The sequence below is a fragment of the Fukomys damarensis genome, unplaced genomic scaffold (genome assembly GCF_012274545.1).
Source record: "Fukomys damarensis isolate Sample0158 unplaced genomic scaffold, DMR_v1.0_HiC HiC_scaffold_13, whole genome shotgun sequence".
NCBI classification, from domain to species: domain Eukaryota; kingdom Metazoa; phylum Chordata; class Mammalia; order Rodentia; family Bathyergidae; genus Fukomys; species Fukomys damarensis.
The window spans coordinates 10,376,204-10,388,806 of record NW_022900925.1 but is presented as its reverse complement, the minus strand read 5'-3'; the positions used below and the strand labels follow the sequence as shown (position 1 = coordinate 10,388,806).

At 45.5% G+C, this 12,603-nt stretch overlaps 1 protein-coding gene and 1 pseudogene across 2 annotated transcripts; both read right to left on the bottom strand.

Annotated features, from left to right (window-relative positions):
- Nucleotides 1-325: 325 nt before the first annotated feature.
- On the bottom strand, nucleotides 326-4,125 carry LOC104855804 (C-type lectin domain family 10 member A). Of its 2 annotated transcripts, XM_010614790.3 has the most exons (10): nucleotides 4,033-4,125; nucleotides 3,205-3,272; nucleotides 2,419-2,532; nucleotides 1,885-1,980; nucleotides 1,698-1,769; nucleotides 1,554-1,625; nucleotides 1,316-1,402; nucleotides 1,072-1,220; nucleotides 889-995; nucleotides 326-759 (listed from the first exon to the last, which is right to left on the bottom strand). In XM_010614790.3, the coding sequence occupies exons 2-10, from the start codon at nucleotides 3,269-3,271 to the stop codon at nucleotides 612-614; spliced, it is 912 nt and encodes a 303-aa protein (XP_010613092.1). In that variant the 5' UTR covers nucleotide 3,272; nucleotides 4,033-4,125; the 3' UTR covers nucleotides 326-611. The 2 variants fall into 2 exon arrangements, with proteins under 2 accessions (XP_010613092.1, XP_033618718.1); XM_033762827.1 differs by lacking the exons at nucleotides 3,205-3,272; nucleotides 4,033-4,125 and adding an exon at nucleotides 2,821-3,121.
- A 3,763-nt stretch (nucleotides 4,126-7,888) lies between these two features.
- Nucleotides 7,889-10,635, bottom strand: LOC104855923 (annotated as a pseudogene).
- Nucleotides 10,636-12,603: the final 1,968 nt, after the last annotated feature.

Sequence of the window (12,603 nt, the reverse complement as noted above, 5' to 3'; positions counted from 1 at the left end):
GCCACATATTTCATTTAAGGTTTCTGAAGCACTCAACAAATTGGGGTGGTTCAGTTCTATGGGGCGTTGTTCCCTGAACAATCCTAATCTTCATTTGAGGCTCAGAGAATAGAATAACTTGTCCAAGCTCACACAATTGTAAGTGACAAAGCCAGGCTCCTCACAAGACCAGCAGGCCTAAAGCCTATTAGTTCTCATGACGTCACTTCATGCTCAAATCTTCTTTCTACCAAGCAGGCCACTCCCTGGTCCAAACCACCAGTAACCAGACAGTACATAGGTATGTTCTTTTTACTCTAAGAAAAAGTTGACAATAATAGCTGCACACTGTACAAATTATCATGGATTTTATTCTCCCCACCCCTATAAATCTCACAATACATTCCTTAGACACCATCATTTTCATTCCCCTAGTTGAGGGCAAGGATTTGGCTCAGTGGTTCCACCGCCTGCCTCGCAAGCGCAAGGTCCTGAGTTTGATCCTCAGTACCAAAAAAACAACAAAAATATGCTAGTTGAAAGTCCCCCAGAAAGGAGGATTCTTAATACTTGATCTTAGCATTTCAAGGCATTGAGTAAATAAATTACAGTGAGGGAAGCGCTTAGCTGGCTCAGCTCAGCTCTATTTCACAGACCCAGAGGTAGGGCCTCAGGCAGGCATTATCATTCCAGTGACCATCAAAGGTGAAGTGGGCACAGTCCTCGCCTCCTCCCAGCCCATGCCCATACCAGTCATCTGGCTGCTCTGGACTCCAGTTCCTGTAGAGAAGAGAAATGACAAGGAAGTCACTCTCAGTCCCATCCCCAGAAGCCTCTCTGAAAACAGGGCCAAAGGCTGGGGAGAGGAACAATCCCAGACACAGGACACAGAGCTTCAGGCACACTCACGTAAAACCTCTGTCAAGGTCAGACCCATCCACCCATTTCCAGGGCCCACTCTTGTCAGTTAGGCCTATCCAGGTGTTCCTCTGTCTCGTGTTGCCCTCAATAAATCTCTGGAGAAAGAAGAAGAAGATGGTGACCTCTCCCTTAGACCAACCAGCCTTGGATAAAAGACTGGTGAGTCCTCACCTGCTCCTCCAAGGAGTTCACTATCACCAGGTGGGCATTTTCCATCTGGCAGGACTTGTTAGCCTCAAGCCAGGATTTCTTTAATTGAGAAAACCAGTAGCAGCTGCCTTCATGCTCCATCCAGTTAAGAGGGCAGCAGGTCTTAGAGCCTAGGCAGGAAGAGGGGAGGATGAAGGAGTTGAGGTGATGCTCAGTGGGCCATCAACTCCAAAGAGAGGCCAGCCACACCCTTACCCCGCCTCACCATTGTTCTTGAGCTCAGCCAGTTGACAAGACAGGGCCCGGAGCTCTTTTACCAGCTTCTGAACTTGTGTGAGCATTTGAGACTGATCTGAGACAAACAGATATGAGTGGGAACCATGCTTTATGTGTGGCCTTACTCAGTGAGCTCCTGCCCCTCAGGTACCTTGCACGGGACACAGCCCAGAAATCCTGTTCTCCCACAAATACCATACCCAAATGCAGGGGAACAGCCATCTGACCTGCTTTGAACTCCTGCTCTTTTTTCTGCAGAGTGCCCTCCAGAGAATTCACCTTATCCTTCAAGCTACGTCCTAGAAAGGAGGGGGCTCAGCACCAGGAAGTTGCATGCCCACCCATGCACTACGGAAACAAGGGTCTCTCACCTGCCTGCAGTTCCTCCCTGTGATCCTCCACTTCTGCTTTCAGAGAATTTATAGTTTCTTGCAATGTACCATCTGGAGGACAAAGGGAATCAAGATCAGGAGGCAGCTCCCCCACCCCGGACCCTGCCCTGCCCCGCCTGTCATCCAGACCCACCTCATCCCAGTGTGTCCTTCAAATTTGACTCACAGTTGGAAGTCAGTCGCTGGATGTCAGCTGCATGGTCTGAAGTGAAGTTGCTGAAATTTGTATTCAAGGTAACCAGGTCTTTCTGTAAGTTATAACCTGATGAAACGGAGGCGTGATCAGAGAGATTTATCAGGTCCTCACTTTATACACAGCCTCATTTGGTCCTTACAATGACCCAGTGGGGATGGGCCAGGTCCTGTTGTTAATCCAGAATTGCACACAAAGACACTAACTAAGGCTTAGGAGGTGCTGTCATTAGATAACATGGCCCAACTAAGAAGTGACATGACCACCAGCCATCCAAATCATGGGTCCTTCACTATTTCCTCCACTATCCCCACCTCTGTTCTTATCAACTGTCTCATTACAGCCCCTCTGGCTGCTAAACTGCTAATAGCAGTGCCACTGTCATCTTGTCCCATAACGACCCACTGTGCCCATCACTGCTCCTGTCATGGTTCTCACCACCACCCTAGCACTGCCTCCCAACTGCACTCCCATGATTTCTCCCTTCTTGCCCACCTCGGCACCCACCTTGGTGTCCAATCACACAGACAACCACCAGCAGCAGGAAACTAAGTCCCAAGGAGATCAAGATGAGGTATGGCCCATAGTACAAATTCCCCAGTATTCTCTGGAGAGGTAGGGCTGAGAGAGAAGAGAGGATCATTTTAAGGAGCATCCAGGATGTGACAAAGACAGGAGGAAAAGAGAGCCCAAGGACCCATTTAGGGTTAAAGGCTGAGCCTTGGTATTGCTGGGATTAGTGCTGGATGAGGAGATTTGGGGGGAGGCAGATGACCAGCCCTCTGACCCCTCCTGGACTAGCACAAGTCCTCAGTCACACAGATCTCTCACACCCCTGGAGACTTATGTGCCCACCCCTGGAAACCCATATACATATAAATATACAGAGACAAGGACAGTTAGTGATACCTGAGATCCTATCATCAGAGCTTGGGGAGGCAGCACAAGGTAAGAGATAGTTGGGGAAAGACAAGTCCTTAGCAGGTTCACACACAGCTGTATGACTGGGCTTGCAAGTTAATGAATTTTCCTTCCAAACCCAACTGTGCAATGCACACCTCTCATCCCCTCCCCACAGAGCTCTGGAAAGCAGGCCAATGGAGATCTTCTGTGTCTCTATTTGTCTGAGGACCTTAAACCCTCTTCGCAATGGGCCTTCAGAGGAACTGACCCGCTCAGCATTAAGGACCAACATTGTAGACAGTAGCAGAGCAGATAGGACATAACAGCAGATATCCTACCAGAAATATTAACAGCAAACTTTAGAAGAGACTGTTTCCTCCTTCCTCTTACCTTTTTTAATCCCTGGGTTTTTCTCCTCACTCCCCAAGTGCTGTAAATTTTCATACTTCATGTCCATTCTTGGAAAAATTAAGAGAGCAGAGTGCAGGGTGAGGCAGAACTGGAGCCAAAGAGCAGGCTAGCAGAGTGTAGCTGAGGTCAGAGTGGACTAAGGTTCTCATTGAGAATGGGCTCTGAACTAGGACTATGATCAAAATATGCTGGTGTTTGCAGATGAAGGTAGAAATGGGGTCAGGTTTGGACTGTGGGCTGGAGTTGAGTTGAGTAAACTTGGAACTAAATTTATTGGTAGACCTGAATCTAAAATTGGGCTGGAGCTGGAGTTGTATTGCATGTAGGATTGGCATCGGCATTCACGGTAGGTCATGGATGGAGTCAAGCCTAAGCTTGGCACAGAAACTGGAGGTAGAAGAGCATCGAGGTGTGATTTGGGGTTGAGGCTGGTGTGGAGATTCAAGTTGATGCTGAGGTCGGATTAAAGAAAGGGTTGAGGTTGGGTTAAAGAAGGAGCTGAGGTTAGAATTGGGCTTAGGGCTGTGGCTACCATTGGGGTTGAAGATCAGACTAGAATTGGGCCAGAGGTGTGCCTGAGTTTGAGTATGAGTTTGTGACTGAGGAACATGACCACCACAACTCAATCTAGAATATATGAAAGGCAACAAAGTCTCAAGTTCTCCACTTGGTAAATTAATTTCCACTTTGCCCCCTTATATTTCTTCCAATTACTCCCACCCAAGACCCCAAAAGTCTCCCTCTCCCTGCTTCTTCTGACACATTTCCCTGTTCCCTTCATCTCAATGGCCCCACCAACCCAGTTACCTGTGGAAAGTGTAAAGGCTGTGACTCTTGGCTTTGTTGTGCAGGCAGGAATGACCCGACGTGGGAAGTGAAGAACTAAATCCTGCAGAGTTGAGGTGGAAAGGACCAAAGGAGGAGCCACAATGTATGACCCAGTGCTGCTGATCTGTGTGTATGAAAAGCAAAAGTCTGTAGCATAGGACATCCCTTTTCCTCAACTTGGCACAGTAAATAATGCGAATAGATTGTAACTGGAACACACGACATGTAACTGTCAACCCCCTGGGTGTGTCCTCCCTTTCCTCTTTCTTGAAGTTCCCCTGGCTTCCTCATTTTACCATGTGAGAGGGGAGCTGTACCAAAGGGAAAGTCTGTTTTTCTCCTATGCCTTATATCTCCATTCACCTTTTACCTGAATTTTCCAGAATTATTGGTGTTGGCATCCTTGACTCCTAGCCCCAGACGAGGCTTAATGCACAATCCTTGCCTGACTCCCTGACATCTGAGCAGCCTCTGAGGCCTCAGACATCAAGCTCCCCAGCTGGAGATTCACTCTTGTCACTCGAGTCAGGAGGAAAAAGAGCATTGGAGACTAACATGTTCTGGGAAGGTTAAGTCAATAAAAGGCACAAACTTTTACTGAACATCAAATTTTTGAGGGGAATTGTTCCAGGTATTTTCTTTAAATAGCCAATTGATTCTCATAAGCACCTCGGGAGGCATTTCAGATGATGCAAAGGAGATAACCAGGAGTCAAACCCACTGCTGGCCTGGGTCTCTGCACACCTACTGTCTTCACAAACTAGATTCTAGGTCATACTGTGGCCCTGCCAGTTCACTCAGGACGCCCTCGGTCCACATGCACATCCCTTTCAAGGGGAAGAAACCCAAGTGTGGAGACAAATGTAAAATAAATACATTGTAGAACTTTTTATATATACATGGAAATGTGTTCATCTACTTGCTTTTCTAAAATTTGAACTAAAAATATATCAAGACCATTTCTCCATTGAGTTCATGAAAGTTAATGTTCATGTCATCGTTTATCCTGTCATTTATTTATTAAGCATTTCCCTACGGTAAGCATGTAGGTTGTCTCCAGTTTGGTTTTGTTTTCTGGCTTTGTTTTAGTTGTTTGATAGTTTGATTATTCTGTTGTCTGAGTCACCTTCTCATCACAGACATCACAGACATAGGAGAATGTCTGATGTCAATGAGGAGACACAATACCTGACATCCACAGCTTTTGCTCACATTTTCAGCCCATCATCGTCTGGCTCCAAGGTAGAAACAGCATGGTGGAAAGGCCAGGGTAGAGGAAAGCTGTTCCCCACATGGAGGCCAAGAAGTAGAGAAAGAAGAGAGGAGCCAGGAAGAGAACTATACCCTTCTAGCTCATGCCCCCAATGATTTGCCTCCAACTAGGCCCTACCTTTAACAGCAAGATAGCAACAGCACCTCCCATGATCCAGTCACTTCCAGAAGGCCCCACTTCTGAGCACATGAGAGTTTTAAACTTCATTCCTGATCTAATCCACAGCATAAATATTGCAGGCTGGTGCTACAGTTTGGATCTAGAATATTCTCAAATGACCCATCTGTTAGATGTTTAGCTCCCCACAGGTCACTACTAGGAGATGGTGGACTCTTTAAGAGGTGGGACCTAAACCCAGTATAGGGGCACATTCCTGTAATCCTGGCTATGGAGGATGCTGAAGCAGGAGGATTGCAAGTTTGAGGCCGGCCTGGGCTATATAGCATATTTAAAGCTGACTTGTACTACATGGTGCGGTCCTGTCTCAGAAAAATAAAATAATTTTAAAAGGCTGGGGATGTAGCTCGGTGATAGAATGATTGCCTAGCATGTGAGGCCTTCAGTTCAATCTCTAGCAAAAAAGAAAGAAAGAAGAAAGGAAGGGAGGAGGACGGAGCAGGGAGGGAGGAGGAAGGGAGAAAGGAAGGCAGGCAGGCAGGTCTGGGATTTAATGGGATGTTTTAGAGGGCCATGCCCTCTAAGTGGATTGTGGGACCTGAACTCCTTTCTCTTTCACTTCCTGGCTATGAAGGAATAGGTTTTGCTCTATTAACACCCTCCTATGAGGCACTGCTCACCACAGGCCCAAAACATTTGAGTCAATCAATCATGGGCTGAAACCTCTAAAACTGTGAGCCAAAGTAAACCTTTTCTCTTTTTAAGTTGTCTTATCTGTTGTAGTGATGGTAAGCTAACATGTTAGTTTCTGGAAGCTAATGCTGAAATTGTGTTTGGGTTGTGAGCTAATTATTAGGATCAACACCTAGGAAAGCATGGGGAAATAAGTAAAGCTGGGTACAGGGATACCAAACATGACATTAGCCAGCTCCATGGGGAGTTTTGGAAGTTTTAACAGTGTCACCACGGTAATGTCCCAGCTGGCATGGGAGCCCTAACTGCTCAGGGTGGCCTCACCAATGACATGACTTCAGTGGAAGTCACTTTCTGCCGATTGCCCTCTCTTCACTGGGTCACCAAGCCCTTCCTGGGAGAATGTTTGATGTCAGTGAGGATCATCTGTTTGCCGAAAATGCCAGATATTTCATTTTTAAGAGAAGTAGAGAGGATGGCATAAGCTGAGTCATATCAGAAAATGAGGAATCATTTCTTTTTCTTTTTCTTTTTTGACTAAAGACATTTTAATAGAAAACAAAACGCAAAATAACTTTGTGGAAAACAGAAATATTTAATGTTTTCCTCATCCGTTAGAACGTGCTTTATCCTCAGGGCACAGTTTGACACGTGCACATGCACTCAGGATTCCCCTCATGATGCACTCACTGCAGGAGAGAGAGCAGAAACGCTAACCTCTGGTTAATAGTCACTCCAAAGCCTAACACTACTTCCATCTTGTGACTTACTCCAATGTTTTTTTTTCCCCTGTACTGGGAATCAAACTCAGAGAGTTGCGCTTGTCGGGCAGATGCTACATCCCTACCCCTCCAAATTATTCTTTACCATAATATTTTCTTATCTTTTTTGGTGTTTTGTTGTTTGTTTGCTTGTTTGTTTGGTGGTACTGGGGATTGAACCCAGGGGCTCCCACAGGCTAAGCAAATGCTCCAACACTAAGCTTCACCCCCTCCTATCATTATCTTTCCTTTCAGGAGAGAGAACTATTGATAGAAATGAAGCCAAGGAAGAATCTTCCCCACCACAACTGCAAGAGTCCAGTGATCTCAGTCAACCCAACCACCGACTCTTATAAACATGCTGTTTGGTGTGCTCAGTGTGCACTCAAGATTTCCCTTTACCCTGACACACTGTTACACCAAAATCTCTGATTTCCCTGAAGTTCAAAATTCCAGGTACCACAGCCAATGACAGGAATCAAATCTGAAGATAAAAGCAGAGATGTTCCCCTCTGCCAGTGTGAGGTTTCCTCTTTGCAATCATCATCATCATGATCATCTAACAACAATAATAAAAAATCCTGGTTCTACCATTCAGGAAAAGGATCATCCCTCCCTTTCCCAGTTCTGTCCCTACTCCCCTCCTCAAGCATGGCCCAACTGAGGGTGTCTAGGGGTCCTGTTGAGGGTACTTGACAACTGCCCTCAGTAAGCATGCTTGTCTCAGTATGACAAGATGCAAATGGGAAGGTGCTTGCACACAGGGTCCCAAGAGTCCTATGGATGTGCCACTGACCTCAGAGCATCCTGGTGCTCCTCTCCAGTCCAGGCAGCACTGAGCCATACCCCGGCCCTGACTGCATCCCATGACAATGAGGCTGCATTGGGAGAGGACACTTTCAGTCTGTCAGTAATTTTCTCTCTGTGCCTTATCCGTGCTGCAGCCAGAGGCCTCTCAACACAGCCCAGTCCATTCCAGCCAAGGTAAGAATTAGTGTTCCTGACTCTCCTGTGTGATCCCAGTTACAAGAAGCAGATTGCAGGCCATGAACTACACACTCAGGACAATGCTCATCTGCCCAGTATAGACATCCAGGAGCTCACTGGAGGAGCCATCTGCCTGAGCACTACAGCATATGTTCCAGAGGTCCCAGATGCACACTGAGCTGTCCATGGAGGCAGAGGCCACTAGGCCACTGTCAGGGCTGAAGGCAAGGCTGGTGATGCTGTCTGTGTGGCCTTTCAGCTCTTTAAAAAGGGTCCCAGAAGCCACATCCCACAGCTTTAACCACTGGTCCTCACCAGCAGATGCCAGTACTTCCTGTTGGAAGAGAAAGCCAGAGAGAGCACAGGGCCATGGTGGCCTGTAAAAAGCCTCACTGAGTTCCTGTGCTGGGTGCTTCACTTGGACAGTCTTGTCGGTCAAGCCTGTGACTAAGCAGTTAGAGTTAGGGTGGAGTCTGACACAGTCCACCTCTGCCATGTGTCCTGCATATAACCTCAGTGGGTACGTCCGACTGAAGAATAACAGCCTGGCTCTGCGGTCATAGGACCCACTGGCAAACTACAGGCTGTACAGGCCAATGTCCAGGTCCCACATGGGGTAGGCATGTCCTTGGTACAGCACAGTCCTGGTGAAACTCCCCAGATCCCAGTAATGGATGGACATGTCTTCAGAACAAGAGAGCAACCCTGAGCAGTCCACAAGGAAACAGGTACTGTACACTGGTCCACAGCATCCCCACAGAATCTTCATCTCTGTGCCTGTGCTGCCCTCTTCATCCTCCTCTTCCTCCAGAGTATCACAAGCAAAGTGGATGTGCAATGTGTCTACAAGGTGGGGCTCTGATTTCAACTGCTTGGACCGCAGACCCCAGAGTTTTATGCAGGAGTTGTCAAAACCAGCAGCAAGCAGCTTGCCATCCGGGGAAATTTCTTCAGTGTTGAGCAGCTGCTCCATGTTGTAGGTATAGAAGCAGATGGATGACACATCTGGTGACCCCTTGTAAAACCTCCAGTTCTTCCTCATTCTGCAGAATGGGGCTGGGCATATCCTGGGGCTCCAGGCCACTGCTTTCACTTCGGGAGGAGCCACCACAGGTGGCATAGAGGTGGTAGTCTGTTCTCTTGGTAGGCTGCACATCCAGGTGGTTATGTGAGGTGAGGACCTTGCACAGGGCCGTGTTGTCACTTTGGAGGTAGCAGATCAGATAGTTGTAGCTGTCTCCCTGGAGACAGACCAAGTATTTGTTATCTAGAAATGCACAAAGCTTGAAATCGGACAGGATGGTGTGAGTGGTCTGCAGCTGCTCAATAGCATCCTTCTGGCTTGCATTCTGCAGGAACATTTCATGGAAACGGCTATAGAAACTTTCCACTGTGCTCTTCGGGCTGCTCTGAACCAGGCTGAGATGGAGGTAGACAAACAATGGGTAGAGGCGAGGCATAACTTCATGGCTGTACTGAGAATCAGAATCAGTGAGAAAATCCCACAGTCGTCCAAACTGTACTTTGTATTGCTGGGGTTCTGCCTGGCAAGAGGCTGCAGACACTGTGTCGACAGAACCAAATTCTGACTGGACTGTGAGGCTGGCTGCCATCTCTTCAGCAGTCTGAGACAGACGCAGGCCTTGCTTCAGGGAGGCATCCAAATCCATTTACTGCCAGCGCTTGAGCTAGTAGGACACTGCCATGTGGACGTGCTCGGTGCGTCACTGTTGTTTCACGACTGAACATCCGGGGCGCCGCTGCTGCCTCCCGCTGCAGGACCTCGCTTCACTGCCGCTAGCCAGGCCTCGCGCGGTCACCCAGTGACCGCCTGGTCATGCCGTGGTAGCGAGGCCCAAGGTATCATTTCTTGAGGACCTTGTGAGCTACTGTTAGACATTTATTTTTGCTCCGAGTCAGAAGGCAGATTTTGGAAGGTTTAGAGCAGAGGAATAACATAACCTAACTGTAACCGTGTGGCTGTTGTGTTATAAAAGTCATAAAAAGGAACGAGTTTTGAAATAGAGTCCACACAAGAGCTATGTTATGTTCAGGTGAGAGACGAAAATGATGTTTCCACAGAGGTGGTAAAAAGTTCCAGTTCTAAACATATGAGGGTCAAGTGGGCAATATTGCTGAAAATTGCATGAGGGTTTCATAAAAAGTATTTCTCTTTCTAGTTCCACAAAGCAAATTGAACTTTGAGCATTTCCCATAAATTGCTGACTCTCTAAGAAAAATAACCCTGACTTTTGCAGTGCTGATCCCTAAACACATGTCATGAGCTTTGGTGAAGATGGAAACCATGGAAGAAAAGTGCTGAGTTCTGCCAGCCAAGGAGGCTGATCAAAGCCTGCTAACACTGGGATCTTCCAGGGATTTCCCTGGGAATATCTGTTTCGGTTTTTGCTTGTTAACGCTTGTCCTGCCAAAGGCTGATTCCCTTTCAACTTCTTTGTAAGCAATCTTCTTTCTTTCCTCCGTGCTTCTGGCTCCAAGCCGTCTTTCATGTTGACAATCAGTTTTCTTCTTCCTGGCCATGACTGCTTACCCTCTCCCAGCACTTCAGGATTCTTTTTATCATTGAGGTGACCCAAAAGTTCATTTCTACAGGGTTCACAACCTTAGGAGTTCCGTCTTTATTGAGTTGTCATAAATTTGCCAGTGACCATTATTATTACCAGTCATGGGGATGTTATATGATACCCAGTAAGTCTCGTGGATGGCAGACTCAGTCCTCTTTTTGTCCATTATGAGACAATAGACAAATTTTCTTTCTTAATCAAAATCAGTCACTCTCAAAAATACAATTACCTTAATCCCCTTGCCAGTGGTTTAGTATTCTGAGGAGCCCAAAGCAGCCAGGAATCAGTCTCAGTTTCTAACTGACACAGTCCCAAAGCTATCATCCTTCCCGTTCGATAGGTTATCCTCTCCAGCTCTAGAATCAGCCAGTGAGCCCAGATTGTGCAGATGAAATGGATTATTCAGTATCATGGTGAGGAGAATCACTACCCTCCTCTATCTCCTGACCTTTTCTGACTGACCTATTTCACTTAGTATTACAGTCTCCAGAATCACCCATTTTTCTTACAAATGACCCAGATTTATCCTTTTTTTGTGAATGAGTCATACTCCATTATGCCACATTTTCTTTATCCATTTTCTGTTAATGGACATAAAGCCTGCTTCCATGATTTAGCTGTTGTAAGCTGTGCTGTTATAAACATGGGTTTGCATACACCATTGCAACATGATGACTTGAGTTTTTTCAGACAGATACCTAGGACAGGTATATATCTAGGGCAAATGCAGTTTCTATTTTTAGTTTTTTGAAGAATATCCATACAGTTTTCCATAGTACTTGTACTAGTTTGCATTCCCATCAATGTATGTAGAAGGGTTCCTTTTTCCCCAAAAGCTCACCAGCATTTGGTGTTTTCTGAGTCCTTCATAATGACCATTATTACTAAGGTGGAATCTGTGTTGTTTTGATCTGCATTTGTATAATGGCCAAAAATGCTGAATATTTTAATGCATTTACTGGCCACTTGTATTCTTTATTCTAATGTTCTCTTCAGTCTCTGTTTTTAGAGCATGCACTTTTCTTTATAAAGGTGTTTTGCTTTGATGATTAGGTTAATTCCTAGGTATTTAATTTTTGTTTTGAAGCTACTGTAAGTGGGATCATTCTCCTAGTTACTTTCAGTGGGTTCATTCTGGCTACACAGAAAGCTATTGATTTTTGTGTATTTATTTTGTATCCTGACATTTTGCTGAATTCATTAATTCTAAGAGTCTTCTGGTGGAGACCTCTGTGTAAAGACTCATCTTTGAAATAAGACTAGTTTGACTTCTTTCCAAATTGAAACTCTTTTATTTCTTTCTCTTACCTAATGCTCTGGCTAAAGTTTTGAGTACTGTGTTGAACAGGATTGGTGAAAGTGGACACCCTTGTCTTGTTTCTGATTTCAGTGTAAATGCTTTCAGTTTTTCCCCATTCAGTATGTTAACAGTGGGTTGTCATTAAATAGCTATTATCCTTTTAAGGTAGGGTTCTTCTGTACCAAAATTTATCAAAGTTTTTATCATGAATGGATGTTGCATTTTGTCAAGGGCTTTTTCGGCATCTTCTGAGATGGTCTGTGATGTTTATGTGGTGTATTACATTTACTGATTTATCTATGTTGAGCTATCCTTGACTCCGTGGGATGAAAACAACTTGATCATGATGTAGGACCTTTTTAATGATTTGTTAGATTCTGTTTGCAAGTATTTTGTTGAGGATTTTTGCATCTATGGTCATTAAGGAAATTGGTCTGTGGTTTTCTCTTTTTTTTTTATTAAATCCTTGTCTAATTTTGATATTAGAGCAATACTGGTTTCAAAGAATGAGTTTGGCAGTGTCTCTTCCCTTAATTGAAATTGATCACAGAAGAGTTTAAAGAGCATTGTCAGTAATTCTTCCTTCAAGTTCTGCTAAAATTCAAGGGTGGATCCAGAGCTTTTCTTACTTGGTAGGGTTTTTATTACTGCCTCTATTTCATTGCTATTATTGGTCTATTCAGGATGTTTTACTCTTTGTTCAGTTTTTGTAACTGAGGGCTAGGGATTTAGCTCAGTGGTGCTGCCACCTGCCTTGCAAGCACAAGGACCCAGGTTCAACCCCCGGTATCCCCTCAAAAAAAGTTTTAGTAATTGATATTTGTCTATGAATGT

Coding starts and splice junctions, on each gene's coding strand:
- LOC104855804 (XM_033762827.1), bottom strand. CDS start 3,106: ATGTTGGTCCTTAATGCTGAGCGGGTCAGTTCCTCTGAAGGCCCATTG. Junction 1,981..2,418: donor CTGTGTGATTGGACACCAAG/GTGGGTGCCGAG, acceptor CCGTTTCATCAG/GTTATAACTTACAGAAAGAC. Junction 760..888: donor GACCTTGACAGAGGTTTTAC/GTGAGTGTGCCT, acceptor TCTTCTCTACAG/GAACTGGAGTCCAGAGCAGC.